General features: G+C 39.7%; 1 protein-coding gene and 1 long non-coding RNA gene across 10 annotated transcripts in view; one reads left to right on the top strand and one right to left on the bottom strand.

Moving 5' to 3' along the window:
• SPAG17 (sperm associated antigen 17) overlaps positions 1-26,393 on the bottom strand; it is a 224,761-nt gene that overhangs the window by 59,305 nt on the left and 139,063 nt on the right. The window contains exons 25-31 of the mRNA XM_029945849.1: positions 24,751-24,923; positions 23,479-23,596; positions 20,175-20,353; positions 17,662-17,821; positions 9,310-9,527; positions 4,970-5,114; positions 3,027-3,181 (exon numbers count right to left, since the gene is read on the bottom strand). Of these exons, the coding sequence (XP_029801709.1) occupies positions 3,027-3,181; positions 4,970-5,114; positions 9,310-9,527; positions 17,662-17,821; positions 20,175-20,353; positions 23,479-23,596; positions 24,751-24,923 (1,148 nt within the window). The remainder of the gene's footprint in view (positions 1-3,026; positions 3,182-4,969; positions 5,115-9,309; positions 9,528-17,661; positions 17,822-20,174; positions 20,354-23,478; positions 23,597-24,750; positions 24,924-26,393) is intronic.
• LOC115297712 overlaps positions 2,838-26,393 on the top strand; it is a 32,116-nt gene continuing 8,560 nt past the window's right edge. Inside the window, exons 1-4 of one of the 9 annotated variants that reach the window (XR_003911472.1) lie at positions 2,838-3,198; positions 20,814-20,897; positions 21,159-21,258; positions 22,779-22,879. This is a non-coding gene — a long non-coding RNA (uncharacterized LOC115297712). Of the gene's footprint in view, positions 3,199-19,273; positions 20,898-21,158; positions 21,259-22,075; positions 22,201-22,778; positions 22,880-26,393 lie in introns of those variants that run through there. The other 8 variants (XR_003911468.1, XR_003911471.1, XR_003911469.1 and 5 more) reach the window with 8 other exon arrangements.

Below are 26,393 nucleotides of genomic sequence, written 5' to 3'. Positions count from 1 at the left end.
TAAATTGTATAATGTACAACTCTAGAAATACATATTTAGGGATTGTTAAGTGCTTAATATGTTTATAATTGTTATGTTTTCTTGATGGAGTAATTCTTTTATCATTAGAACATAACCTCTTTGTCTCTGGTAATATTTTGCTGCAAAGTCTATTTGTCTGAATTAGCATTGGCATTCTAGGCCTCTTTCATTACTTAGTGCAGGTCTATCTATTTTTAGCCTTTTTCCTTCAACCTATTTGTGTCTTTGATCATATAAGTGTGTCTCTTGTCAACAGTATATTTGGGCCATATTTTTGTAATCCATTCTTCCAATATCTGCTCTTATTGGATTGTTTAATCCATATATATTTAATGTGATTACTAAGGTCAGAATTACATCTTCCAATTTTCTATTTGCTTTCCATATGTCTTATGTTTCTTTTTCCTCTCAATTCATAATTGCTTTCTTTTGTTTTAAATAGATATTTCTAGTGTGCCCTTTTAGTTACCCTGTTGCTTCTTTTACTATATATTTTTCAGTTATTTTCTTAGGGTTTCTTGAAGATCACAAGTAATGTCTTAATTTATAATCAACCATATTAAGTTAATAGTAACTTAATTTCAATATTGTATAAAACCTTTGTTCCTATATAGCTTATTCCTTCCATCCTCCTTTGTGTTACTATCTCTAAAAAATTACATCTTTATATGGTATAAACACAAATTCTTTGGAATCTGGAAAGCAACATTCACGTGCAGCACTGTGCATGCCCAGAAAATAACTCAAAAAGCCCTAATCTTTCACCCTTGCTGATCAGAAGGGTCTGTATAAGCAGGGAGTGAAGGCTAAGTAGAGTGAGCTTTCTCTAGCTTCCATCTGGAACACTGAAAAAAAATACTCCAGTCTGCAAACAGAGCCCTCAGTGGAGGAAGAGTCCAAGGAATATGTCAGAGCTTTTCACAGCCTTCTATGGACTTCTGTTCGCCAGCTGTTGCTTTTAATTTTTTTTGCTTATCCTCTTATTTGTTATTGCCACTTCAGGCAGCTGTAATGTTAATTACCTCTGTTTGGGGAAAAGTCTGTTGGAAGTGAGTAAGTTCAGAGTCAGAAGAAAAGACAATGCTTGCAAATGGGGTTTCCAGGGAAGTGCCAGGCAGGTCAAGAATGACAGTATTTTGTGGTGGGACTTTTGGGGAGCTGTAAATCTGTTCTTCATCTTTCAGTGTTTGCTGGCATGCTGGTTTTCATTGCTAACATGAAGGTGAGGGTATTGATTTTCCGGGCTACCATGAAGCTAGGGCAGGGGGGTGGAATATGGCAAGTGAAATCACCGGGAATCTTGCTATACTTCCTGAGAATGCATCTTTCCCTTTCTTTGTTTTTCTGATTGTTGTAATCCTTTGGTTTATTTTCAGATTCGTGAAAATGTTAATTTTGATAATATTTTTAATTTCTTGTTTTTATGTAGTGTAATTTTTGGATATCCTTACTCCACCCTTCTGGAAGTGTCTCACACTGACTACACCAACTGTTATACCTGCTTCCTCAGATGCTTTGGTTAATCTTTTGTGCTGCTAAGGAACAATGGTGGACAATACCAAGTTCTACCTCTCTTTTTGTACGTTACCTAAAATCCAGCCTCGCTTATCATACTGTCTATTGTCCTCATGCTGGTGAGTAAGGAGGTGATAGCCAACCAATAGGGGAGGGCAGAAGGTATGTCATTTTTCAGTTCTATACAACTATAGAACTATAATAGTTGTTGGTAAATTTATTTGGAGTTTTTTTTCCAGTTGTGAAATAAGGTCTGTGTGTTCTTCAACCAGGAGTGATTAACCTTAAAATCCTTTCTTGGGCTGTGTTTTGCAAGACTGAGAAACCTGGAAGGAACAAGTGGCTACATGATAGTGGCAGGCACTCTGTCTCTAAATTGGATCTCTTTTCTGTTTATGTCTTCCTCCAGTGCCAACTGTCAGTGCTTCTAAAATTCCTTTGCCCTCATAGTTGTAACCATGAGAGTCTGGGACTATGATAAAAACAAAAGGCAAAAGCTGGCCTCATCACACAATCTTAGGGGATTCTCATGGCATCTGGTAGCCCACATGGTACTAGATTATGGATGCTGCCAATCTGCTGGAAAAAAAATGGACATTCTGGATGTTGTAGAAGAAAAATTGCGCCCCAAAGCAACTGCAACGTTTTATAGTCACGGCTCACTTTCAGCACCTGCCGTGCCCCATAACTATGTACACTGGAAGAGGAGAGAGTAGGCTAATGTTGTTTGGAGAGAGGAGGTGGGGATGAACTGGCCTTCAGCTGCTTCCACAGTAACAAATGAGGTCTTTGTCCATCATCTTCAGGCTTTGAGCTCCTAGAATCCTGTGACATTGTATCTGACATCCTGACACATGTGTCTCTTCTCCAGCAAGCAGAATGAAGGCAAATCCTTCTAAGTATAAAGGGACTGCAGGCTGACACCAAGTGGTTGGGATCAATAGGGAAATGTAGGAGGTACAAGAGTTGCTAATAGTGTTCCTCCTCGACCCTTCAAGAACAAAGCTTTGCAAAGGCCCTCCAAGGACCACACAGACCTTATGCTCCCTCCTATCCTGTCAGGACATTAGGCAGAGAGGGGATGGACTGGACGTGGGAAGGACCGGAGAATATGAATGAGGTCAGAGGTGGCAGGAGGCGAAGCCGGTCTGGGAGGCACAGGAGAGATCACATGAGTGCTTCTAACGGTGCTGCCTCCTCCCACATAGGAGACGCCCAACAAATATATTCTGGTTTAAAACCTTGATTTGAAAACACCAAAGCATTGTAAGACAACTAGGATGCGTGTGTGTGTGTGTGTGTTTCTGCAAGGGATTGTGAAAAGAAGGTGAATAAGTAAAAAGTGATTGAGAAATGTGTTCTGAGAACCTGAGACAAGAGGAACAAGAGTCACACAAGGCAGGAATGTTCACTGCCCCAGAGGAGTGAGTGGGTTTTCTTAGGTGGGGCACCCCTAAGGTGAGGCACCCCTCATTCCCCCACAGACCCACCTGGTACGTTCCCTGTGGCTTTGCAATAACAGACGTCCCGTCCCCAAAGGTGGCACAGCAGCTGCTGTCCTCGCAGTTGGTGATGATGGTGGCATAGTGTGCGTTTTCTATCCGCATGCACCTCACCTGCCTGGGGACAGTTCGCGGATTTTCTGCTGCAGGCAAATGCAAGGTAAGTGGATGTGACAGGATGCACGTGCTGAGAAACATGTCCGCCCGCTGAGTTTGCTCCTGTCTCCTGGTCCCCAGACTAGAGGTGGAGACGGTGCTGAGGACCCACACCACGGGGCTGGCAGGTGGTCTACTCACTGTCAACGCTGAGTCATCCTTCCGGAATAACTCACCCTACTCAATTTAGTGTGCTATTTTGTTCTCACTACTGTATTTATTTTGAGAAATTGAAAACACCCGGAGGAGCAGAAAATATAATTTAATTATTCATATTCTCGCGATCAAAACGTACATGTGGTAATGTTCTACCATATTTGTTTCAACATTTTTCATGTGTATACAAGTGAAACATTACAGGTGAGTTGAAGTTCACTTTTCTCCTTGTCTCTGGGTTTATTCCCTTCTCTGGAAATCTGGTTTTATCTTCTATATAAATATGATACTGCTTTTTAGTTTTCTATTCTGCTGTTGATGGTCATCTATTTCCCAGTATTTTGACATTAGACTTAGAGTTGCAAGTCACGCCCTGAGCACATTTCCTCAGACAAATGTGTAAGAGTGTAGTAAGAGGAAAAGTGTCTTCCTACATATACCCAGAAGTGGAGTGAGTGCATCATATCATAGGCACGTTTGAAACTTATAGATATTTGCAAATCGCCCTCTCCAGTGGCTCCTTTAATGTTCCCTCTAACCAGTGGAATAGGAAGGTTGTTTTTTCTCCCCCATTCACTTGCCAATTTTGTTGCACTTAATTTGGCAATGAAGCATTTATTGCATTAAACAAACTCTGGATTTAAGAAAAGGGAGTCAGAAAATAATTTGTCTTTAAAAATCTTGTTTAAGGGGTGCCTGGTGGCTCAGTTGGTTGAGCATCCCACGTTGGCTCAAGTCATGATCTTGCAGTTTGTGAGTTCGAGCCCCACATTGGGCTCTGTGCTGACAGCTCAGAGCCTGGAGCCGGCTTTGGATTCTGTGTCTCCCTCTCTCTCTGCCCCTCCCCCACTTGCACTCCATCTCTCTCTCAAAAATAAATAAACCTTAAATATTAAAAAAACTTGTTTAAAAGTGGGTTAGGGAGAATGTTAGGCTTTTAGAGTCTCTGAACAGGTTCCAGTTCATTCGCATCAGCAGCTCATTTTTCTCTCACCCCACCTCTCTGATAATGAGAGGCATGTTCAGGACTGGAGGAGGACCTAACTGAGGTCACCCAAATGCAAATCAGACTCCTTAAAGGATCAATGGAAACAGGTGTGAGAGCTGAGGTCCAGGGCAATTGAGTCATGATTTTCCACTTTTCCTTGCCATCAATTTAGACCAATCTAGGTTTTAGCGCTGAAAATAGAAAAAGATACTATGACTATCTATCAGCCAGCTAGGGCTTTTATCACCCCCCACCTCTGCTGGGGACAAAGATTGCAACAACAGGGCCTAAGAGGCTCTGCTCTTGACTGTACATTTACTTTTCGGCTGACAGAGCTCTTCAAAAAATTATTTTTCTTGTGTGTGTTTAAAAAAGCAGTGAAGTTTCCTCCTGATTCTAAAGACATGAAATATTTGGGGCATCTGGGTGACTCAGTCGGCTGAGCATCTGACTCTTGATTTCAGCTCAGGTCATGATCCCAGGATCATGACCCCAGGATCCCTGTGTCGGGCTCTATGGCTGAGCATGAAGCCTGCTTAAGATCCTCTCTCCCTCTGCCCCACTCATCCTTTCTCTGTCTCTTGCTCTCTGTCCAAATTAAAAAAAAAAGTAAAAGGCAGAGAAAACTTACTTATTTCTTGATCATCTGGAGGAGTGATATCATCTTCATAAACTTGATAAAAGGTTGTGATTCTGGTCCCGTCAGCATGATCCACAATCCGAGTACCATCTTCCCTTTCCACAATGATCACTCTGTCTTCTCGAGTTATTATAACCTGAACATGCAAAGGCAGAGCATGATCATTTGGTCAGGTGGGTTAATCCCAAGAGTGTTCATTTTGATACCTTATTGAATACCAACAAAATCCTGATTACTTATATGCTAAAGTTTTACCTCATCCACTTGGACAAAGCTTTACAATAATTCCTAGAAGGCAGGCAATACTCTCCCCATTTTGTAGATGACAGAAGTTAGTCTTGAGAAGTTAAGAAATTTTCTCAGGGTCACTCAGCAGATGTCAGGGCTGGTGTTGACTAAGGCTTTTTGACTTCAACATTGGTGCTCCTTCCCTTTTCACATATTTGTGAATGAAGAGTTAATAGCAGGACTGGCCTGGCCGAGTTCTGTCTGGGAACATGACCACAGGTCCTGCTTCTTTAAAACTTAAAGGTTTAAAGTAAGCATGGCCTGCGGAGGCTGTCCAGCATCCTAATGTCATCAGAACAGAAGGTGAAGACTGGTGGGAACAGAGGTCATGGCTTCTCTGTGTCAAGCTGATGGTGTCCGCTTGTGTCTGTGGCTGCCGTGCATGCCCCTTGTGGGCTGGAGGGGTCGAGGAGGCTGTGTCTGTGGGTCATTGCTGGGTCTACTAGTTGGATAAGGATGCTGCACCAACCATGCTGTGTTTCCTGTCTTGTATCCTTCCCTAAGCTGAGCAAATGCAAATACAGATTAAAGCCTAGATGCTTGGCTAGTTTGACTGTTGCTTTTAACCTGTAATTCTCCTATCACAGAGGAGAGCATTACTGTGGAAGATGGATAGAAGGTCTGAGAAGGAAAATTACTGCTCTCATCCAATTCAGGAAGCTAAACTGTTGTCGCTTTGTCAGCCCACCATGTCCCAGGTCTGTCCGGTGCTGGCCATGTGCTATGAACTATGACAGGTGCTGGACATAGGACAGTAAACAAGACTGAAGTTTAAGGCCCTATCCTTCAGGAGGTACAGACCAAAGGGAAGACAGTCATTAAGGAGACCACTGAAGGACCCTTGGAGGGATCAGTTTGTCTATAAGGAGGGTTCTAATGCAGCCTGGTGCCAGAGCTTGGATTTTGTGAGTTGGTGCAAGGGAATAGCACGGGGGACAAAAGGACCCCAGGGAGCAGTGAGGAGAAGAGAGGGGAGATAAGGCTAGAAGGTGAGGGGCCACATTAGAGAGGGCTTCAAATTGTATTAAGGACTTCAACCTTTATCCCAGTGAGGGGCAAAGCAGGACTAACATGCAGGAGTCACAGAAAAAAATTTACTTGGTCCTGGCAAGTGCTTCGGTTTGAAAAAGAACAACCAAGCCGTTACATACAGTAGCTAACTGGTTGGCCAGTAAGGCTCTATACCCTCAGCATGTATGTGTGTGTGTGTGTGTGTGTGTGTGTGTGTGTGTGTGTGTGTGTGTGTGTAGCTGAGAGAGACATGGAGATGCACAGCCTGGATCTCTCTTCAGGAGAGGACTTGGTCCCCAGCTGCGGGGTTAGGGGACCCTCAGCAAATGTCTCCAGCTCTCAGCTTTTTCCGCATCTGCCTCAGTTGCAGAGAGATGCTTTGCCTGACTCCCATGGTTCCAGGGAAGCTGTGTGCCATGACTGGGTGAGGCAGGGGTATGCTGATCCTGTTCCTGCCACCAGACTTGGGACACTGGGGCAGAGGACACTGGGTCCTGAGCTCCTGCCAGTTGACTGAGGCTTTGTCGGGTCTGTGCCACAGCTCTGCTTCTCCCTCTGCCTGTTCACACACATTGCTGTCTGATTGGCAAGAATCATATTGCAAATTATATAAAACATATCTCAATCATTGAGTATTTTCTAACTTGTACTGTCCTAACTGTAAGGGCCACAATATTCCACTCAAGAGTCTAGATGGATGTGACAGTGGGTTTATTAGCTGCTTTTTGACTTAAACATCTGGGGGTGTTAGAAGCAGGTGATCATTGCCTTCTTATCTCTTTATAGTAGGCAGAAATCACTACATTTGAGAAAGAAATGCACACTATTCATTATTTTAGGGACTTATCACTGGAACTCTCTACCAATATGTGTCATGAGAAATACTGCTGAAGAACACAGTGGTTGGAGCATGAACTCTGGAGTAAAGCTGCCTGGGTTCAAATCTGGACTTCATGGATAGCTGCGTGACAAATGGCTTAACTTCTCTGTGCTCTAGTTTCCTCATCTGCAAAATGAAGGCAATGCTAGTCTCTTCTCCAGGGATGTTATGTGGATTAAATGAGATAATGTTGGCAAAGTGATTAGCACTTAGTCATCAAAGTAGCAAGGATTAATACTAGCTCTTTATCTAGTATAGATATTTACGTATTACTTAGACTTATTCAAACCTTTCATAACACCACATAACACTGACATTTTCTGGTCACCATATGGTGGAACAATTATTATCCTCAGTGGTGGTAAGAATTCAGTAGCAAGAATGTTTACTGAACACCTGATAGTGTTGAATCTGGCACTAATCCCCTCAACTCCTTCAGGTAATGATGATTACTTCCATTTTGTAAATAAAGAAAACCAGATGAGAAGCCTGTCCAAAAGTCAGACCCCTAGAAAGGAGTGTGCAGCTGGGGTTCAAACCCAGCTCTCTGTCACCATAGGTCAGTGCCCATGCCTCTAATTCATTGGCACTTCATGTCAGGCATCATGAAAGAAACACATCCATTGTCAATTTTGCCACACAACCATGTGATTTCTTGGCTCTTCTTTCCCTGGTGGTTAAGGACATCAGGTCTGGGATGTAACTTGGGTCCCCATTCTGACTCTACTATTTGCTGTGTCCTTTGAGGAAAATTATTTAACCTTTCTGTATCTGCCTCATCTGTGAAAGGGAAACAGCACTAGTTCGTTGTGAGTACGAATGGGGCTTGGCAAACAGCGAGTGCTGAGTAAAGAAAGATTATAATTACTGCTGTTTTTACTGTTTCGTTAGGTGTCTGATGTTCAATGCATGCACGAATCCAGGCTCTTGGATGTTGGTTCATGCTTCCATGATGATGATAGATGGTAATAAGGGAAATTGAGAGTCACGAAGTAAGAAAGATTAATCACATTAGCATAGTAAGCCAAATGATCTACCTCAGGGGCTGAAAGAAAGGGAGTAGTTCAAAGTGCCCAGAAAACCTGTACCTTGTGTCTCACAAAAAAAAACACAACTAGCAGACAAGGTAAGAGGTTACAAAATTATTTCAGAAGTAGACCAAAGAAGAAAGGAAAATGTATTAGTTAGGTAATGTAATTCATCTCAATAGCAAGCAGCCATTTTGCTTTGGCAGCCGCACGTGGTTATAACTAAGGGTAAGAAATCCAGAAACCAGACACAAGACACCTATCCTTTGTGTTGTTCACATTAAGACGGTGCTGCAAAGCTCCATCTGAGATGTTAAGAGACCAGCTGAGGAATGGAAAGTGCCCAGTTTTCAGTCACTGACAACTGCTTCTAACTGGAATCGAATGCTTCCTAGATATACTCTTGACTGCATTACTTAACTTGCAGAGGCCCAATTTCCTCATCAGTGCAATATAATACTCATTGGTGCAAAGCCTAAGTGAGATAATGTTCACAAAACCCAGAATCCCTAACAGAGAGCCGGGCACATAGAAGGTGCTACTGCTCATCCCAGGAGTTTTGCTTTCACATCATAAACCAAACCAGTATTTCCTATACCACTCATTTGTCACTTATTCTCAGGCTACCAATAAAATCTTTTGTACAGTTGCTAAATTCCTGAATTATTTAATGTGAGTATCTCCTTAAATACGCCATATATTCTTTGAAATCAAGGATCATGAACACATTTCTACCACTCATTGCAGTTGCACACAAAGGAGGAACCAAGCATAGCCCTTCAACTTCTAGGAGATAAGACATACACACAAATACATTCAACATAAAGAAACATATGACACAATCTTACAAATCTTAAATGTGGTATAGATATTCACGATCTGTTTCTCATTTCAAAAAGTACATGGTACATTATGCTAGTCAAATAAGCCACATAGTATTTCTGTGTCTGAGAAGATGGATCTATATGTTCATCCATCCACCTATTTATTAATTAGATTAATATTTAAATTAATTAAAGTAATTAATATTTATTATAAAATTAATAACCTGCCAGACACCCTTCTATGTGTTTCAGAACTCTAATGACTTATAAAAATTTGCAATACACAATAGTTTGCCATACCGTTCCATTGACAGGATCTGTGGCCTTAAAGGATAATAGTGGGGTCATGTCTGCTATTCTTTCTGGTCCTCTGGTGCCAATCCGATTTCCTTCAGGTGTGGTTGTAAACCAGGTGCCTACGTGAACCTCTACAGGAGTTACTGTTTGAACTGTCTCTGGGTGAGGTTCATGGCTTTCATTCTTATGTGCCATTGATGACTGATTTTTGTGACTTTTTCCTGTAGAAGTTCAAGTAAAATCAAACACAATGTAATTATAATATCAATTACAAAAATTATTACATTTTAATACACTGTAAACTACCTCAGATACAGTGGCATGGAAATTGTACGTAGTATTCATGAGTTATATTATTATTCAAGTGGAAAAAACATATCAAGTTCTATACTTGAGCCTTGGCTGGATTCCCACCACCTCTCCCCAAATACACACATGAATATACAGTCCATTCTCCAGGGCACAACACCTATTTTGGTCAGCTTTTGTATACTATTGAGTCTTGCATACAGCTCCCTGGATTCCAGATTTGGGGCTCTGTACCCTAGTTCTTAAAGGCTACTTTTGCTCCCTTCCTTTGACTCCTTCTTTTGAATTACTAAACTCTAGCATTTTATGAGATTTTTAAGTCTTCATTACCCTGATTTTGTCATTTTGTTACTTATAGATAGGAGACAGCTTTCTTGAGCCCTAGATCTGGAGAACTTTCCAATCAGGCATATATCCTTGTCCTCTCACTAAGGGAGAGGATTTTTACAGTTCGACTACTACATTGATAATCATCTGGTGCACATCGCATCCCTATCCCTCCCTAACACCATCTATTTGGAAGACAGAACTGAAAAAGTCCTCATGGAGTTCTGAATAATATCTCAATCCCTCTATCAGGATAGATTTACTCAATTTGCATAAATAACAATAAGTGATCTATAGATGAAATTTGCCAGTGTTATCAAAGCCCAATGATGAAGTGAATTCAGACCCAGAAGCAAATTACAAAAAACGATAGTAAAGGATTGTTAAGCCTTGGATGATTCCTTAGATTCAGAGCATGAAATGTGCATCAGAGCATGGATATTAGCTTAAGTTGCAGACTCAACTAATGGGAAGACCCAAATATGATAGATGCATGAAGCTCAGCCTTACCATTGCCCTAAGATTTAATGAGGACTTCTTGCTATTTCCAGAGCATTAAAAGAGTATTAAAAGATAGTCCTGTAGAAATTTAGAATGAATCTCAGAGAGTCAAAGTGATAGAAATAATAAAAGATAGACAAAAATCTCTAATACATGCTTAATTAGAATGCTAAAAGAAGGGGGAAAATGGAACAGAAACAATATTTGAAGAGGTAATTATTGAGAACTTTCCAGAATTAATGAAAGATATTAACCAAGAGATGTAAGAATCTCAATGTATTCTCATTGGATAAACAAAAAGAAATCTATACCCAGCTAAATTGTATTGAAATTATAATAAAAAGGAAATATTTTCAAGGCAGTTAGATTATCTTCACAGCAATAGCAATTAGACTGACAGCTAACTTTTCAACAGCAACACTAGAAGCAAGAAGACTATAGAGAATTTTTGTCAATTCTGAGAGAAAACATCTGTCAATCCAGAATTCTGTACCCAGTGAAATTATCGTCCAAAGATAAAGACAACATAAACACATTTTCCAGAAACTATCTATTATATGATAAATGGATTAGAAGCTCTGGTTAAAAGATGAAAATTATTAAACTGAATTTTTAAAATATTCCCCTATATAAGCAAAATATAATTTTGTCCTCATATAATAGACATTTGGGCAAAAAAAGAATCCTAGAACAAAATGCCATTACAAGCTGATAAAATGTTAAATTCATCATGAAGATATTATAATTTTTAAATTTATAAGTATCTAAAATCATATCCTCAAAGTATAAAGAGAAAAATCTGGCAGAACTATTAAAAAGATGCAATCATTTCAGGAATAAAGAAGATTAAATTATAAGGAGTATAACACTTAATAGACTATTCTACCCTCATTTAAACATACTTCTGCTGAAATAATTTGACATAGTAGATTAAAAATATCTGTGAAGTTATACAATAGTGGTTGGTAAATTTGACCTGTAGAGCAAATATGGCATGCTGTCCGTTTTTGTATAGTCTGTGAAGTAATATTTTTAACACTTCTATAATTTAAAAAATCATATAATATCTTGTGAGACATGAAAATTACACAAAATAAAAATTTTAGTGTTTATAAGTAAGTTTTATTTAAACACAATACAGCATGCTCATTTGATTATGTATGGTCTATGGCTACTTTTGTGTGACAAGGGCAGAGTTGAGTAGTTGTGAGAGAAGATAATACGGATCACAAAGTCTAAATCAAATACTGACTATCTTACCCTTTGCAGAGAAGTTTGATGAACTTGGAAATGGACTGGACAACACAACTAACAGTTTTGATCTAATAGCTATAAAGAGAACACTATACTCAATAACTATAGGATACATGCCCTTTCAAGGACACACAGACTTTTTAAAAACACTTGCCCATATACGAGGCTATCCATCATGCTTCAACAAATTTCTTTCTTTTTTTAAAATTTTTATTTCTTTTTAAATGTTTTATTTATTTTGAGACAGAGAGAGACAGAGCATGAACAGGGGAGGGGCAGAGAGAGAGGGAGACACAGAATCGGAAGCAGGCTCCAGGCTCTGAGCCGTCAGCACAGAGCCTGATGCAGGGCTCAAACCCACGAACATGAGATCATGACCTGAGCCGAAGTCGGAGGCTTAGCCGACTGAGCCACCCAGGCGCCCCCCAACAAATTTCAAAAAAATGAGTTAAAAATCAATTATTTAAAGAAACTAGAAACATTCCACAGTTTTGGAAATTTAGAAATATTATGGGTCAAAAAGGAAGTCATTATGGAAATTAGAAAATATTTAGAGCTAAAAGTAATGAAGCTACTACAGAGTAAGTCTTGTGAGACGGGAGAAACACTTCTGGAATGGCAGGAAAGGACCTTCGAAAAACCATCCATCCATCAAAACAGTGAGAACATTGGGAAAAAAATGATCACAGTCAACTCTTCCAGAATTCTGGAAATCAAAGAATTACAGCAATCCAGGAAACAATTTAAGAAAACAGTTGAATCTCAGTAAGAACACCTGCTTTGTGTTGTTGTAACTTGTCCAGTTCTCATCCTCCATACCTCCCCCTCCCCATCTCCGGCACTGCAAGTAGCCTTGAAAAACCGTTGCCTTGGAATCACAGTAACTGTGACCATCTGGCAGTCACTGGCGGGGACAGATAGGCCTGCAAGTCTCCCACAAAGCCCCATTCCCAGCACCTGTCATTGTTTGACTTCTCGGAAAACGCCCTGAAATCCTCACTCTGATGTGAATCAGAACTCGCTCATTGTAAACCACCTTTTCCTGGGGCTCCTGCCGAAACATTTAGTGGCGATGTTCACAGTGTGGCTGTCTGAGGCAGCCGCAGCTGGGGCAAACAAGAGGCTGACCTAGACACTTAAAAGGAAAAGCTAGAGGATGAGATGACCGAAGGGACTTTGAAAAACTCTGCCATTTTCCTAGGAGTCTGGAAGGCCACATACACAAACGGGATTGTGCTCATGTCCAGGAAAGACCTGAGAAACACCGGCTGACTTTGGGGCTAAGGCAAGGGTCTAAACTGCGAGGGTGCTGAAGGAGTGCCTCAGTTAGCACACACGTCCCCTTGGCAAAGGCTGCGAGACTTTTTTTGGTTTGAGGCATGTAAGGGAATCCCTGCCTCATCACTAGCTGACCACTAAACTAACAGAGCAGAGAGGTCAGTAGCCACACAGGACAAAGGAAAAAAGTTCAGTAAAGTCACTCAACAAACAGCAATAACAGTAACAACAAACACTGGGGGTTAGGATCTTATTTCCAGAGTCGCTGCAAAACAAAAAAGGGTAGAATAAGAAAGGTCAGCAAGATTTTAAGATACAAGCTCAAAATATAACAACAAAAAAAATCAATTGTATTGGTATACACCATTAATGAACAATCCAAAAATAAAGAAAACAATTCCATTTATAATAGGATCAAGAAGAATAAGACTTAGGAAAAATTTAACAAAACAATTGTAATAATGGTACACTGAAAACTGTAAGACAGTATCAAATGCAATGAAAGAAGATCTAAATAAGCCTTACCACTTGTGGTTAATAGGTTCTTGACTGAGGTGACAACCAATTCAATGGGGGAAATAACTGTCTTTTTAATAAACTCAAAGAACAAATCTGGACCCCTTTTTGTTATCTTATAAGAAATTATATAAAGGGGCACCTGGGTGGCTCAGTTGTTTGAATGTCTGCGTTCGGCTCATGTCATGATCTCATGGTTTATGGGTTTGAGCCTCATGTCAGCTCAAGCCTGTGTGGACAGCTCAGAGTCTGGAGCCTGCTTCAGATTTTGTCTCCCTCTCTTTCTCTTTGCCCCTCCCCTACTTGTGTGCACGCATGTGCGTGTGCTCTCTCTTTCTCTCTCTCAAAAATAAAGTTTTAAAAAAGTTATATAAAAATGGATTTAAAAACCCCAAATGCAAGAACTAAAATTATAAAATTCTTAGAAGAAAATAGAAGAATAAATCTTTGTGACTCTGGATTATGCAATGATTTCTTTAATATAATACCAAAATCACAAGCAACCAGAGGGGGAAAAAGCCATACATGGGACTTCAGCAAAATGGACACCATGAAAAGATATCATAAAGAATGTGGAAAGAGAGCCCAAAGAATGGGAGAAAATATTCACAAATCATGTATCTGATAAGGAACTTGTATCCAAAATATACAAAGTATACTTGCCACTAAATAAGAAGAGGACAAATAACTTATTTAAAAATTGGGAAAAGTATCTGAATAGACATCTCCAGAGAAGACATACAAATGGCCACTAAGCACAGGAAAAGGTGTTCAACATCATTAAACATTAAGAAAATGCAAATCAAGGGGTGCCTGGGTGGCCTACTGGGTTAAGCAGTCTGACTTCAGCTCAGATCATGATCTCATGGTTCATGGGTTCGAGCCCCGCATTGGGCTCTGTGCTGATAGCTAGCTCAGAGCCTGGAGCCTGTCTTTGGATTCTTTGTCTCCCTCTCTCTCTGACCCTCCCCTTCTCATGCTGTCTTCATCTCTCTCTCTCAAAAATAAATAAAGCATTTAAAAGATTAAAAAAAAGAAAATGCAAATCAGAAGCAAAATGGGATTCCACTTTATGCCTGCTAGAATGGCTACAGACAAAATAAGTGTTGACAAGAATATGAAGAAATAAGAACCTTATCCGTGCTGGTGAAAAGTAAAATAATGCAGCTGCTTTGGAAAACAGTTTGTCAGATACTCAAAACAAGAAACACTGAGTTATTATTCTATAAATTCCATTCCTGGGAAACATACTTAAGAGAAATGAAAATATACGTCCACACAAGAAAGTTGTACAGAAATGTTTGCATCCACTTTATTTGTAATTTCCTAAAAGTGGAAACAACCTATATATCCATCATTGATGAATGTATAAACAAAGTTTCTGTATGGTATATCCACATAAGAGAATATTATTCAGCTATAAAAATGAAGTACTGACACAAGTTATAACATAGATGACTCTTGAAACTATTACGCTAAATAAAAAGAAACCAGTCACAGGAGGCCTGATACTGTATGCTTCCGTTTATATGAGATGTCCAGAACACGTAAATCTATAGAAACAGAAAGTAGGTTAGCAGGGAAAAGAGAGTGTTGGCTCATGGGTACTGGTTTTAGGGAGAAGGTGAGGAGAAAGATGAACAAATTGAGCACAGGGCTTTTTTTTTTCCCACAGAGGGTGAAACTATTCCGTATGGTGTTGAGGTGGTAGATCCACTGCATGGTCATTTGTCAAAATTCTTAGAAATGTACATCACAAAGGTTGAACCCTAATGCCAACTATGGACTTAAGTCAATAATAATGTATCACTATTTGTTCATCACTTGTAAGACATGTGTTTAAAAATCAGGAAAACTGTGAGCCAGGTAGAGAGGAAGCATGGAAGAATTCTGTACTTTCTGCACATTTTTTTTGCAAACCTAAAATTGCTCTTAAAAAATAAGGCTTGGAGGCGGGGGCCGGGAAGGTTTGGACTCCTGGGTGGCTCAGTCGGCTGAGTGCCAGACTTCAGTTCAGGTCATGATCTCACGTTTCGTGGGTTTGAGCCCTGCATCAGGCTCTGTGCTGACAGTTTAGAGCCTGGAGCCTAGTTAGGATCTGTGTCTCCCTCTCTCTCTGCACCTCTCCTGCTCATGCTCTGTATCTCTCTTTCCCAACAATAAATAAACATAAAAAAATTAATAATAAAGTCTAGGGACATCTGGGTGGCTCAGTCAGTTGAATGTTGGACTCTCGATTTTGGCTCAAGTCACGGGCTCACGGTTGTGGGATCTAGCTCCGCACTGGGCTCTGAGCTGACACATGGAGCCACTTGAAGAGTCTCCCTCTCCCTTTGCCCCTCTCCTGTGCATGCACGCTCTCACGCTCTATCTCTCAAAAAAAAGTCTATGTGTTTTTGTTTTTGTTTTTAAAGTGAACGCATCATCTTGGATGGGAGGGCCTTGAAATCTGGAGCACATCGCGCTGGAGGTGGCAGCCCTTTGTAACCCTGCGGTGTGAACAGAGGTGGCTACTCTTACATGAAGTCCTCTCCTGTCAGAAAAGGAAGGAGCCTTTGAGCTGGGGAGTTTGAAAGCTATGAGGATGCTTTCATTCTCTTCAACCCAGGGCCTTTTGTGAAGGAGAGTCTATTTTACTAAATTTTGAGTAACCTAAAAAGGAATTCAGCTTGCCTCTGGATTGCTGGTTACTGTGGTGGCAGGGAGGGGGTGTGTGTGAAACTGACAAAATTAAATCCTGGTCTCAGACCATTTAAGTCAAATGAGAGACTGAGAAACATTTGCAATGCAGGTGCCCAGACTCGAATCCCAGCTCTCCCACTCACTGACTGAGAGGCCTCAAGGGAGTTACTTAACCTCTCTGTTCTCAATTGCCTCATCTGTAAAGTGAGATTATTAAAATATATATCACACAGTGTTGCTAGGAGGAGTCACTGATTTTCAATTTTATTCAGAATTGTGCCTGGTACACAGACACACATCTCCAACATCTAAAGATCTCTTACAAATAAATATATAAATAAAATATCCAAATAGTATGGCAAGAAAATATGTGAATAGGAAAATTCATAAAGAAAAAAATTATTACATATTTAACCTCACCAGTAATAATGAAATGCAAATGAACATAATAATAAGATTATTAATTGTCTATCAAATGGACTAAGATTAAAAGAATGAGGAAATCCAGCATTGGCAACGGTGTGAGGAAGGAAATATTTTCATACAACACTGGAGGCAGGGGTATAAACTGAGAACACCTTTGAGGAGAGCAATTTCATAACTTAGATTATGACAAACACTGTTGATTGCTTACTCAACTGTTACCCAACTTCTTTTTTCCCTACTAGTAGTGTGCATCTCCTGAGAAAAAAAGTCAGAAATGTCAAATGCTTGTTTTCTCAGCCTAGGTCCCTGGCCAGGTCCAGTCAGTGGCCCATAAGGGGAGGTCTTCTGGTGGGGCAAGGGGGTGGAATCCAGAAATGCTTTCCCCGCTGATAGAGAGAGACTCTGGAAAGTTCTTGTGTCTACTCTCTTTGGTTTTTGCTTTAAGGGTTACTACATGAGAACGTGTGGACTTCTTGCAGCTCTGAAGAAAAGGTCAAGACAGCCAAAGAGATGCCTACCTAGATCTTTGACCTTGCTGATCTGTTCAACTAACCCTAAAACAGTAGCCCAGCATTAGACCTAATGTTGTGTAAGGGTATATAATGGCATAGGAAAATGTTCATTATTTACGAGAAGGAAGCAGTTCATGACACAGTGCGTAATGCTGTAACTCCAATTAAAACATATGCATATGGGGGCACCAGGGTGGCTCAGTCAGTTAAGCCTCCGACTTCGGCTCAGGTCAGATCTCACATTCGTGGGTTCGAGCCCCGCGTCAGGCTCTGTGCTGACAGCCAGCTCAGAGCCTGGAGCCTGCTTCCAGTTCTGTGTCTCCTTCTCTCTCTGCCCCTCCCCCTCTCATGCTCTGTCTCTCTCTGTATCAAAAATAAATAAAACACTAAAAAATTAAAAAAAAACGTATGCATATGTATATATGTATATGAGTATACATGAATATATTTATAGAAAAGATGAGAAGTAAAAGAATAACAATAATGAACATTTATTAAGCATGTGAAGGTGTATTAAATCCATCATAAATGGAAAGGCTTCAATTATTACCTTTCTTTGTGATGACAATCTCGGACGGTAATATTTCTGATTTTTGCTGAGAAGCCATGTCCACCAAGTCGCCGCTGTGAGGGCTTGTTGACCTTTCGACAGGAGGACAAACAGGACCTGAATCAGGACTACTGCTCACGGCACCGCTGGCAAAGAGAATCTGAAGGAAAAGTGAAATTCTTACATCCTCAGAAGCAAGCAAGAGGGTTTGACATTGAACACTGTGTCAAAGTGACATAAGTTAAAATTAATCCAAAGGAAAAATGCTCTTTGCAGACCTCCAGACTCAGCAGCACAAACATAATATCGGAGGGTAGACTTGGAGCTCAGAGAGAATAGCTTAGGGAGAATAGCTTAATAACCAGCACAATAATATTATTTAATGTTTTCCATTTACCTTCTATTTTTTTTTCTTTTTATTTCATGTCTTTTATTGGATTAACTCGTTTTTATTTTCTCTATTAAAATTTTTTAATGTTTATTTATTTTTGATAGAGAAACACAGAGCATGAGCAGTGGAGGGGCAGAGAGAGAAGGCGACACAGAATTCAAGGCAGGTTTCAGGCTCCGAGCTGTTAGCACAGAGCCTGATGCGGGGCTTGAACTCACAAACCACGAGATCATGACCTGAGCCAAAGTCTAACACTTAATGGCTGAGCCACCTGGGCACCCCTATTTTCTCCATTCTTTATCCTTCCTCTAAGCCATTGGAAAATTATCCACTCGATTTCAACTTATATAATGCCTACATTTAAAGTGTTATCACATATTTAAATGTTAAGTGTCTGTCAACATCTATCTAGTATGTATGGTGTCTACACGAACTATAGATACATCTGTCCAGATCAGTCTCTATAACCTACCGATGAACATGACAAGAACCAACACCAGCTACTGCTCATGAAAAATCTAATGTCCATCCTGTTCTCATTCTGTAGTAGGTAACTGGTTTCCTTTAGGCAGCTTTTGGGATTATCTATCTGTGCAGTCCCCAAATTGCACTATGACATACCTAGATGATGTTTTAAGATAATTAATATCAATCCTGATTGGTTCTTCGTTTTCCTGTTTAATCCAAAGTACTTTTTCTTAGTTATGGGAGAATCCCCCATATTCTTTCTTTCTTTCTTTTCCTTCTTTATTTACTCCCATGATTTTCTTCTGGAGATTATATTATTCACATCCCTTTTCCATGTCTCCCAACTTTTCTCTCCCCCATCAACTGATTTTTCACAATTATTTTTCTACTTGTTTTTTTTCTCATTTAAAATTTTTGTTTATTTTATATATTTAAGTTTATTAATGTTGAGACAGACAGAGAGAGAAACAGAGGGGGACGGGGCGAGCAAGTGAGCATGCACCAGCTGGGTAGGGGTGGAGAGAGAGGAGAGAGAGAGAGAGAGAGAGAGAGAGAGAGAGAGAGAGAGAGAGAGAGAGAGAGAATGCCAAGCAGGTTTTGCACTGTCAGTGCAGAGCCTGATGCGGGCTGGAACTCAAGGATTGTGAGATCATGCCCTGAGCCAAAACCAAGAGTTGGTCATTTAACTGACTGAGCCATCCAGGCACCTGCTCTTACATTTTTAACTGAAGTATATTGACATACAATATTTTCTGAGTTTCAGGTGTGCAACATAGTGATTTGACACATAATTGTCCTTTTTAGTATCTAAGAACAGCAACTTTTCTAAATCGTTATTTTGTGGACTGCTAACCTGTCAAGTCTCCGTTTATATTACTGTTACTGATTTTTCAGTTTTTTTGTTTAACTATTCTTTTCAGGTGCTCTGTCTTTAATTTTTTTATCATTTTGGAATTTACTTTCATACAGATGGTTTTCCTCCAATGTGGATGACTCAGGTGCATGGCCCTATTTCTCTTTGAGGATCCCTGTTCACTTCCAGGTGGTGTATCCTCTAGGCACTGGGGAGGGGGGGAGCAGGACACCTCCTGGGTATAATGATGTCTGCTTCCCACCCTCCAGGTAGCAGTGAGTCACCTGGGCCACTAACTTGATTTTCTGAATGTAGAGCTCTTTCTGTAAAATGTCTGTGTTAAAACTTCTGAGTTTTAATTTTGCTGCAGGTTTTCCTTTGCACATGTTTTAAACTTCCTTATGTTTCTCCATCTGTCTGATCTCAACTGACTTGCATTTTCTAGAAATTCTCACAAAATTCTGATCCACTAATGACATATTTTGTTGTTTTCCAGTACAGTTGTAAATTTATTCTTCAAAAGTATTTTTTAAAATTACTTTAAGGTGCCTTGAGAGGCAGAGGAGGTGAACACTGTATTTAATCTGCAGCCTTGGGCCAAATATAAAACAAGCTTATTTATAACAAGGATACAAACAGTCTTATTGTGCAGAAGACTGTACTAGTCTCAATTTGTCATCTTCAGTGTCACTCCATTTTCAAGTGAGGTCTCCCTCTTGCCTACCACAACTCCTTCCTCATTGTTTGTTTGTATTTTACTTGGAAACAGGAAGGAGAATTATTTATCGAACATTCTTTTACCTGTGTGGATCCATCCAACATGTACTTGACAACTGTGCCTTGCCTGGTGATGACTCTCGACATCTCCTGCTCCCCAGGTGGGATGACCGTCTTATAGAACTCATAGTGCTTCACCTTCTGGGGGTAGCTCTGCCGGACCATGATGTCCCAAATGGGCTCCTCATCCACAGCACTCTGATCTGAAAAAAAAAAAAAAGCAAGCCTTAATGAGAACTGGGCAACACCATGTGGCTGGTGTTTTATCTTGTTGCTTAATTGTTCTCATTCTTCTGTCCACAGTTGACTGATAGGGCAGTTTCCATGTCATGACAGGTAATGCAGAGAACTGGTTCTTGTCTACCTTTGCTATAGTCAGTGTAATAAATAAGGTCACGTATAGGTACTTAGTAGGTCCCTTCCCTATGTACAACCCATTCTTTCTCATGAATTCTAGGACACCTCTGGCAAAATTAGGAAGGAGGCAGAGCTTTGCTGTCTCAGTGGTTCCCTTTTCTCCCTGTTGGTACTTTCCTCTTGCTCTTGACTAAGCTCTTGTCCCCGGATGTACAACGCCCTCCTGGTGTCCCCTGGTGGCCTAGAGCATCAGGAGAAGTCACTCACTTCGGGCTTACCCTTTCTAAATTATTCATCATCTTTCAGAGCTAACATAATCCCCTCATATCAACCAAGTCCAGATTTTTCTCAGCATTCTACTCAGCTGGCCATCAAGGAGAGAAGCACCTGGTAAGTTCCTTCAAAAGAAAATATTAATGAGGATTCAGTTTTTGCTACCTGAATATTGTCCTCTTCTCAATTTATAAAGTGGTTTGTCAATATGTCAATGATGGCATTTCAAGAACTATCTTAGGCTAATCGAAAAATATTTTGGAATGAGGGCCCTTCATGATACCCTCTAAGTCACAGAAGTATTGCTAACAGTAAACTTATAAGCATTGACTGAGATGTTTTTATACATTAAATGCTTTGTATAATTCTTTTATTCAGCTCACTTCAACAAACTTTTAAGGAAGACACTCACTCTCCAGGGCTTTCAGATGAAGGCATGGAGGCTTGGAAGGCTCTTAGCTTCTCCAAGGTCACACAGGTAAGTGGCAGGCCTGGAAGTTGAATGGGTCTCTATGCTTAATTATTTCCTCATGCTATAGAAACAACTGCTGCTACCATGGCCCCAGAACAAAGAACTCCCCCAAAACCTAACACTGGAATAGTATGCTCCAGATTAGAGAGTATTTTCTCATTTAATACTTATAACAACTCCGCTGAGTGTATGACACTATTTTATAAATGAAGAAATTCAGGTGGAGAGGGGTTATGACTTGTCCAAGGTCGCCCAGGAAAGCTCTTTCTTCTTGTACCACATGACTTTTCCTCCTTCTGTCCAAGGCTGACCCTAATGAAAACATTGCTACTTTGGTATGTTCAGACTTGAATTAGGAAATTCATTATATATGGAAGTTTTTAAAAGATTAGGTGTTCCAAGCAGAGGTATTAACCACATTATCTATTGTGATATAAGGATGAAAATATTAGGCTAGATAATGATATGAATAAAAAAGACAGGTAAAACAGGAATTAAGCTGGAGTTTGATAATAGGAACAAGCAAATAAGTAAACAAACAATATGTTCTGATCTAGAAATATCCCTCTTAGTGCACTCATAACATCTTTGACTTTGGAAGACCTTTCATGACCATTACTCAGTCAATCCCATCATGGAAAATCTGGGCCAGTAGGAATTCTGAGAAACATATTCCAATATTCATGGTCTATTTTTAATAATTGATAAAGCCTAATGAAAAATAAGACTGAGGCAAACTACAACATTTTGTTTCTTTTCATATAAGTGGCAAGCACATATGACATTGAATTATTTTTCAGTAGGCATGCTTTTTCTTTGCCAGATACACTTTTCCAATATGGTATACATAAGGAGGTTGTGATAAAGAGGATATTTGGCTGTGAAAAAATATCAAGATCCACTGATACAATACAATTTTTATAGATGAGGACATATGATCCAGCAATAGTAAGTAACTGAAAGGGCCATACAGTCAGCACTCTTTCCATTTTTTAAAGTGTCTTATTTATTTTTGAGAGTGAGAGATCTTTCAGCGTGATCAGAAGAGGGTCAGAGAGAGAGGGAGACCCAGAATCCAAAGACAGGCTCCAGGCTATGAGCTAGCTGTCAGCACAGAGCCTAACACAGGGCTTGAACCCACAAACCGTGAGATCATGACCTGAGCTGAAGTCGGATGCTCAACTGACTGAGCCACCCAGGTGCCCCTCTAGTCAGCACTCAAGTCCCAGGCCTGTGCTTGCATTGCTGCTTCTGTTAATTGCACCGCAGTAGTGGGTCTCACTTTAAGTGATATTCAAATTCAGTCAGCAACGTGAATGCCCCAATCAGGGTAATTAAAGAAATTCTACTTGTACTTATTTATTCATCTTGATAAGTTAGAGGCCAAGTAGCAATAACAGACATAAAATTATATGCTGCTAAATGGGAACAAGCCTGGTTTCCTTCAACCATTCAACCTGCACTTGTCTCCACGTACTTTGTGCTCACTTTGTTTTGAAAAGACCAGCAAATTAATGTATCTGCAGCCCTTTGTAGAGGCAGGAAGATGGCCCCACAATAGTTGTCAAGAGCACTGGCTTTGCCATCACTGGACCAAGAATGGACTTTTAGCTCTGCCACTTCGGAGGTGAGCAACCTCGGGCAAGTTAATGAACCTCATGAAGTCTCAATGTATTTTGTAAAATGGAATTATTAGGACTTAGCTTAAAATAGTTGCATTTTAAAAAATATTTATTTATTTATTTATTTATTTATTTATTTATTTATTTGGAGAGAGAGAGAGCGAGAGCAAGAACAAGAGCGAGAGCGAGATAGAGAAAGAGAGAGAGAAAGAGAGAGAGAGAGACAGAGAGAGAGAGAGAGAGAGAACATGAGCAGGGGAGGATCAGGAAGAACTCCAAGCAGGCTCCTGGCCATCAGCGCAGAGCCCAATGCAGGGCTCAATATCATGAACCCTGAGATCACCATCTGGGCCGAAAATCAAGACTCAGATGCACAATTGACTGGACCGACCACCCAGGCACAACTTATAATAGTTATATTTTTTCATGTATATTAAATACTTAGTTCCAAGCCAACAGTAAATGCTCAAAAAATGATGGTTATTATTATTATTAGCCTGTTGTTCATTATTAACAAGTATGTTTAACTAGTAGGAAAATACACCTTCAATGGTGATTTAATTGTTTTCTATAAGATATTTGCTCCACACCAGCTAACACTCACCTGTAGGCTCTTGCCCAATGAAGGTCACTAGGAGCCCATTGGGGCAAGACACATTTAGGTTTTGGAAAGTGGGAACATAAAGAGTCTCTTGTAAAACAGGTTCTGGTTCCACTTCTTCCTGTAAATAATTTAACACATGAATAGTTATTTTCTAATTGAGCCATTGACCAATTACGACAAAGCAAGGAGTTGCTGAGTGCTTGATATAGGACTTGCTCATGACTAGTGGGCCCTGTGGTGGAGCCTGTAAAATACATGAGTCTCTACCTTTGTGCAATTTATATTCTACTTGTAGAATGGTACACAGACACGTGAAACGATTAAATTATAGTACCAAATTGTTGGCACATCTCTCCTCAAGAAAATGGAGATATCAAAGTTAATGAGATTAGTTAGAAAAAGATCATGGTGGAGTTGGGACTTGAAGTAGGCCTTGAAGGACGTTTCTGTTTCCAAGTGTGGGTGTAAGGGCTGACTAACATCCCCACTACCTACTTTGTGTATTTTTTAAAGTTTGGGTGTTAGAGATCTTACGCTGTTAGGATTTGCATCCTTATTTTTCTCTAATAAGCAGGCATTACTTTTGTAGGAAATAAAAACAATTTTAAAAGGCATAAAAAGATTATTTATAAACTAATGAAGTCTGGGTGTGTCTACTGAAAAATTCTAATTAATTTTATGGTAACTATGCCTGGATCCCTGGTTAATTGTATCCAGGTATCAGTGGTTTTCTTCTTGCCCCTCTTTTGATCTGTATTCTTCTATTAGGGACATGTTGGGAATCAAAGCCTCTGTGAGTGTGTGTTTGTGTTTGGTGGCACATTGGATTTAGAGGGTAAACTTCTCTTTAGCCAGAAGTGGCTATCCTTCAATTCTTAGGACATCAGTATCTAAGTCCAAGTCTATCAAGTGGAAGCACTTTTATTATTTAATTAGCGATACTCTTTCAATTGTTGTTTATTAATGAAATGAAATAAAGTATCTAGAGAATGGTAGGAACCTAACCAACCAAAAGCAAAGAATGTGGAAAAAAGGCTGAACTTATCTTTCTGAGTCTAGAATAAAAGACCTGCCACTTTATATGATAATATGTCTCCTGGCATAGGGATTCAACTCCTGTGTGCAAATCTCTTCTTGGTTTATTCAAAATTGATGCATTTGCACAACAACATATATGTACTGTAATAACATTATGGATGTAGCTCATGATTTAAGGAAGAGTTAACATTGAGTTAAAAGTAGAGTTTAGGAATCCATGGCAAGTCCATGTACCTTTTTCTCTTCTTTTGGATGTTCATCTTCTTTAATAGATTCTTTGGGTTTTTCTTTGCCTTTTGATTTTGGTTTTCCTTTGCCTTGAGGAATAGTCACTATAACAGGAACTACTGTTGTAGTAAGTGCTGATGGGATATTCAACATTGTGTCCAAATTAGGATCCTTATCCTCTATAAAGAGAAAAGGAAAAAATGAGTAAATTAGACATTTGTAATTGAAATGTTTGTTAAATAAAATTTGTATCACAAACATACCAGTTTGCAACAATGTTTTCCCTTCTGAATATGATTTTTCAGTTGGATAGATTTCAGGGGTAATGTAGTTGATTTAAAAATCAAAATTGTAGTTAGAAAAAAATCTCAGGTACTGAATAGTTTGACATATTTGATTGAGCCATTATTTCACAATTTCACATGTTTTTGCCTCCCAATCTAGAATGTAAACTCCTAATGATAGGGCAATAACCATCCATTTGAGAAATGTTTATTGAGAAGCTCTTATATGCAAAATATTTGGAGTAGTGGATAATAATAACAAAATATATAAAAGACCTTATGAAGCCAAAATAGTCTAAGTAAGATTGATACTCAAATAGCTTCAATACAAGGACATATTAAATAGGATAATAATAAAGGATACAGACAAGGAAATTCATAAAAGAAATTGGTTTTTCTAGTTGAGATGATAAAAATAAGTCGTAGAAGATTGATTTTATGCTGGTGTTAATGGATTGTCAGAATTCTCAAAGGAGAGCATCTCAAAGGAGATGTCTGAAAGAATTATGTTGGAATGTTCTGAGCATCATTTACATCTTGAATTCTATTCTCCTCTGGGTTCCTGAATAATACTCCTACCTGAATCTCTTCTTCCTTCTTTGGGCAATTTCTATCTGTCTCCTTTACTGGTTCTTCCTCTCTTGTGAATCCGTAATTGTCATTAGATTCTAGGGATTCTTCCCTTATGCTTACACAAAGGATATTTTCAACTCTGATTACTTGTAATAGTTACTCATCGATTTAAAAAAATGCTCAGCACTCCCCCACTCCCTTGACCCTCTGAATCAGACTCTCTAGGGATGAGGCATTTACACTTGTGAAAAACCACATGTGATTGTGATACACAACCAGGACTGAGCACCTTTATTATATATAATAGATCTGAATATCTCACTACTGGGGCTCCAACTATCATCTACATACTGATGATTCTAAAGTTTACATCTCAAGGCATGACCTTTATTTCTCAGTGTCAGATTCATATATCCAACTGCCTTTATTTTTTTTAAAGAAATATTTTTTTTATTTCAATATTTTATTGTCAAGTTGTTTTCCATACAACACCCAGTGCTCTTCCCCATAAGTGCCCTCCACCATCACCACCACCTCTTTTCCCCCCTCCCCCTTCCCCTTCAACTCTCAGTTGATTTCCAGCATTCAATAGTCTCTCAAGTTTTATATCCCTCTCTCTCCCCAACTCTCTCTCCCTCCTCCGCTCCCCCGTGTTCTCCATTAGGTCTCTCCTGTTTTCCTGTTAGACCTATGAGTGCAAACATATGGTATCTCTCCTTCTCTGCCTGGCTTACTTCGCTCAGCATGACACTCTCAAGGTCCATCCACTTTCCTACGAAGGGCCATATGTCA

The sequence above is a fragment of the Suricata suricatta genome, chromosome 8, assembly GCF_006229205.1.
Source record: "Suricata suricatta isolate VVHF042 chromosome 8, meerkat_22Aug2017_6uvM2_HiC, whole genome shotgun sequence".
NCBI lineage: Eukaryota > Metazoa > Chordata > Mammalia > Carnivora > Herpestidae > Suricata > Suricata suricatta.
The sequence above is the reverse complement of the archived record's forward strand: the minus strand, read 5'-3'. Positions and strand labels throughout refer to the sequence as shown.